General features: G+C 44.6%; 1 protein-coding gene across 1 annotated transcript; it reads right to left on the bottom strand.

Annotated features, from left to right (window-relative positions):
- Positions 1 to 1002: 1002 nt before the first annotated feature.
- On the bottom strand, positions 1003 to 2328 carry drd6b (dopamine receptor D6b; the record flags this gene model as incomplete). The annotated part of the gene is made up of 1 exon (XM_084331000.1): positions 1003 to 2328. The coding sequence occupies exon 1, from the start codon at positions 2152 to 2154 to the stop codon at positions 1003 to 1005; it is 1152 nt and encodes a 383-aa protein (XP_084187126.1). The 5' UTR covers positions 2155 to 2328.
- Positions 2329 to 3911: the final 1583 nt, after the last annotated feature.

Below are 3911 nucleotides of genomic sequence, written 5' to 3' on the forward strand. Positions count from 1 at the left end.
CGCACCGACCAAGAGGACATCCCACGCCAACATATGTGGAGGTACTGAGGAAGGACGCAGGAGTGGAGAGCTCTACGGAACTGGCAGGATGTATGGAGGACCGCCATGATTGGAATCTCCACTGGCAAACTCCAGCCAGGCAGGGAAGGAAAATAAATAATACATTTTAAATGTAGTGTGTTGCTACACCTATAAACAACCTGTCCAATACAAGGGAAGAATAGGTATTAGGAATACATTATTCAAATGAGATAATAGTGTTATTTATTTCATTAATAGTGTTATTATGTCCTGACTTTTTTTTCTGTGAAGATCCCGGAAAGGGTTATTAATATTTGGTTATGTGTGGCTTTCTGGAAAACAATAAATGTTTACGTTTAGGCACCCCTGCAATCGTCACACTTTTTCTGTTACAAACTGACCCCGGCCCCCACCAGAGAAGGGAAAAGTTATGTGGCCCTCACAGGAAAAAGTTTGGGGACCCCTGCCTTGAACTAACCATAACCTTAACCCTAACGTTATATCTTAACCATAACGTTAAGCAAATGTTAAAACTAACATTAACTCTAACCATAATCATATCACTACTGTATGTACCAGGGGGTGAGCAGCTTAGTCTATTGGTGAGAGCACTTGCCCACTTACCTGTACCACAATCATTGTTGGTTCAACTCCCAATCAGGTGTTTGTTTTGGACCTTTGTCAACATACAAGATACAAGATACTTTCATTGCCACACAACCAGGTTGGTGGTATTTATTTTCGATACAAAATGTAAATATATTATTAAACACATTACTTATGGTTATAACCTAAGTACATTATGTACCTTTCCCCCATGGTCGATTAGTACTTGATTTACTTTTCTGATGAGACCTTGTTCCAATTACTATGCTATTATTTCAACAAAACACATCTCAGAGCAATTCAAGAGACATAACATTGAATCTACTGTGACCCTGTGTGTGGGTGTACACACTTTTTAGTTGTTTTTGTTTTAATTTAGTTTCCCTGTTCTTCAATCTGACCCGGGATGACATAGCAGTCAGTCCCATGGCCAGCAGAGTTAAAAGGCATCATATCAAGAGATATCTCCGCCTCGCAGTCGAACTGCAGTATGGCGGGCAAGAGCAAGTTCCTCTGGTTCCGAGACACGTCCGAGACGACGGATACTTTATCAAAAGGCAGGCCTCCTCGATGATCCTCGGCGCTGTGCGGTGCGATGCTGCAGGGGAGTCTCTGGCCCCCGCCGGGCACCGGGGCTTCCTTCTGGAGCGTCGTGTCGTGGTGGTAGGACGCCAACTCGTTGCTGAAATCCACCGCCTCCACCGTGGAGGAGGTTGAACAGTATTTGTTACAGCCGAGGATGGTCGAGAAGGCTTTCCTGAAGTCGGCGTTGAACGCGTAAATCACCGGGTTCAGGGAGGAGTTGGCCCAGCCGAACCACACGAAGATGTTGAAGGTGGTGTCGCTCACGCACAGCGGGTCTCCCACCTTGTCGATGTCGCAGAAAGGCACCACGCAGTTCAGCACGAAAAACGGCAACCAGCAGAACACGAACACCCCCATGATAATGGAGAGAGTCTTCAAAACTTTCGTCTCTTTCTTAAACGAGGTTTTGAGCGAGCTTTCGTCCTGGTTTGACGCGCGCTGCCGCTGCCCGCGGTGGTTTTGCGCACGGTGGCCCGCGGCTCTCTCCAGAGACGAAATCCTCCTGATTTGGGTTTGCGCGATCCTGAAAATGCGCGTGTACGTGCCCACCATAATCACCACCGGGATATAGAAACTTATGAGCGAGGAGGATATGGCGTAAGTTCTGTTCAGAGTCGCGTTGCAGTCTTCTATGTTGTTGTCTTCTTCATCCTCCCCCGTGGAGTTCTCCGGCGCGGCTCTGTGCCAGTTGAGCTGCACCGGGATGAAGGAGATGAGGATGGAGAGGGTCCACGCCACTCCGATCATCACGAACGCGAACCTTTGGGTCATTTTGCGCTCGTAACGAAAGGGGCTCGAAATGGCCCAGTATCGATCCATGCTGATGATGCACAGGTTCAGTATGGACGCCGTGGAGCACATGATGTCGAAGGCTATCCAGGTGTCACAGAAACGTCCGAAGAGCCAACAGCCGGCCACCTCCGACACCGCGCGCCAGGGCATCACCAGGACGGCCACGAACAGGTCGGACACCGCCAGGGAGATGACGAAGGAGTTGGTGACTTTGGACCGGAGGTGGCGGAATTTGACCACGGCGGCGCAGACCAGTGTGTTCCCGAGGAGCGTGGAGACGATGAGGAGGAACAGGACGCAGGCGGTGAGCGCACGGACACCGCTGAGACCGGCACCGCTGTCCGTTTCAGCACCTGCTGCGCCTGCCGTAACATCCCGGTGTAGCTGCCGGTTTTCGCTCTCATTGTAAAAATTCTCCATGATATTTCACCTCAGTTTCAAGTATGTGCCCGTTTCAGTACCTGCTGCTGCATGCAGAATGAAACGCAGTGGCCAGTTTCTGCTGCCATTGTAAACAGTCTCCATTGGTTTCCCCGCTCAGGGCATATAGTCTCAAGTTTGCAGTCTATTCTGTTATTTCTTCATTATTCCATGCACTTTTGATCCCCCCATTGTCTACAATATCTGAAGTCCCCGTGGAGTTTCTACACGTAGATAAAGATCTTCTGTCAAACATTAGATAGTGGTAAAAAGGTGTGTGTGTGTGTGTGTGTGTGTGTGTGTGTGTGTGTGTGTGTGTGTGTGTGTGTGTGTGTGTGTGTGTGTGTGTGTGTGTATGTGGTCTTGCTTGTGCCATGGAGTTCTCGCTGCTGCGCGCCAGCGCGCACCCACAGCAGCATACATGCGAGGAGATGCGTCGGAGCAGTCCAACTGCATGGCTGCACGATGGGCGCTCACTGAAATAATGTAGGCAAGTTCCGTTGGATACATGATAAAATGTCATGATGCCCCCACATCCTTCTATGGTCATGGCCAATTGAATGTTGTAGTTGTCTTTTCATTTTTTGACGTTAGCAACTATACAAAGTATAACCATTGCATGTATAGATAGTAATCATAAAAAAAAATAAAGAAATCCATCCAAACATATCCATTTGCATGTTCTTGGTATCTAGGGACATCTATGGACCTCAGGGAATGTATTCCCAGTGTCAGAAATATTGTGTCTGTTACTATGCTTGAGTAAATTGTAATGAACCAAAGGAGAATATCAATTATTATTATAATTTTCTTTTTCATCCTTAACGGTGAATAACACCATGCTAACATTGACCAGACATGAAAAAATATAAGCAAAATTAATGAAGGGCACTTAGGACAGATGATTTACATGTTTTTTTGTAAATACAAAAGTTCGTTGGATTTACTTGATTTTAATGTGTACATTGGTTCCACATGATCAGAATATGTCCAACTGACATACTTTTCCTCGTTCTCCTTACTTACTTATTGCTTGTGAACCCAACATATTGCATTCACATTAAGATTACTTAAAATAAACATGTTGATTCAACATATTTGTCGTTACAGTAAACACAATTTAATTGTGTAATGTTAACATATTTTAATGATGTTCAACACTAACTCCAACTTGATTTCTTAATGTAAATCTAACTTGATTTGTTCAAAACCCAACTTGATTTCTTAATGTAAATCTAACTTGATTTGTTCAAAACACAACTTGATTTCTTAATGTAAATCTAACTTGATTTGTTCAAAACACAACTTGATTTCTTAATGTAAATCTAACTTGTTTTGTTCAAGTTAACACAACTTGATTTCTTAAAGTGAATCTAACTTGATTTGTTCAAGTTCATACAATCTTACATGTTTTGGCATTGACAAAAAAGGCAAAGAGTCAGAGTTATGTACCAAAAATGTTTAACATTTTATTGACCATGAGGTAG

The sequence above is a fragment of the Notolepis coatsorum genome (genome assembly GCF_963971535.1).
Source record: "Notolepis coatsorum genome assembly, chromosome: 15".
Classification (NCBI taxonomy): Eukaryota; Metazoa; Chordata; class Actinopteri; order Aulopiformes; family Paralepididae; genus Notolepis; species Notolepis coatsorum.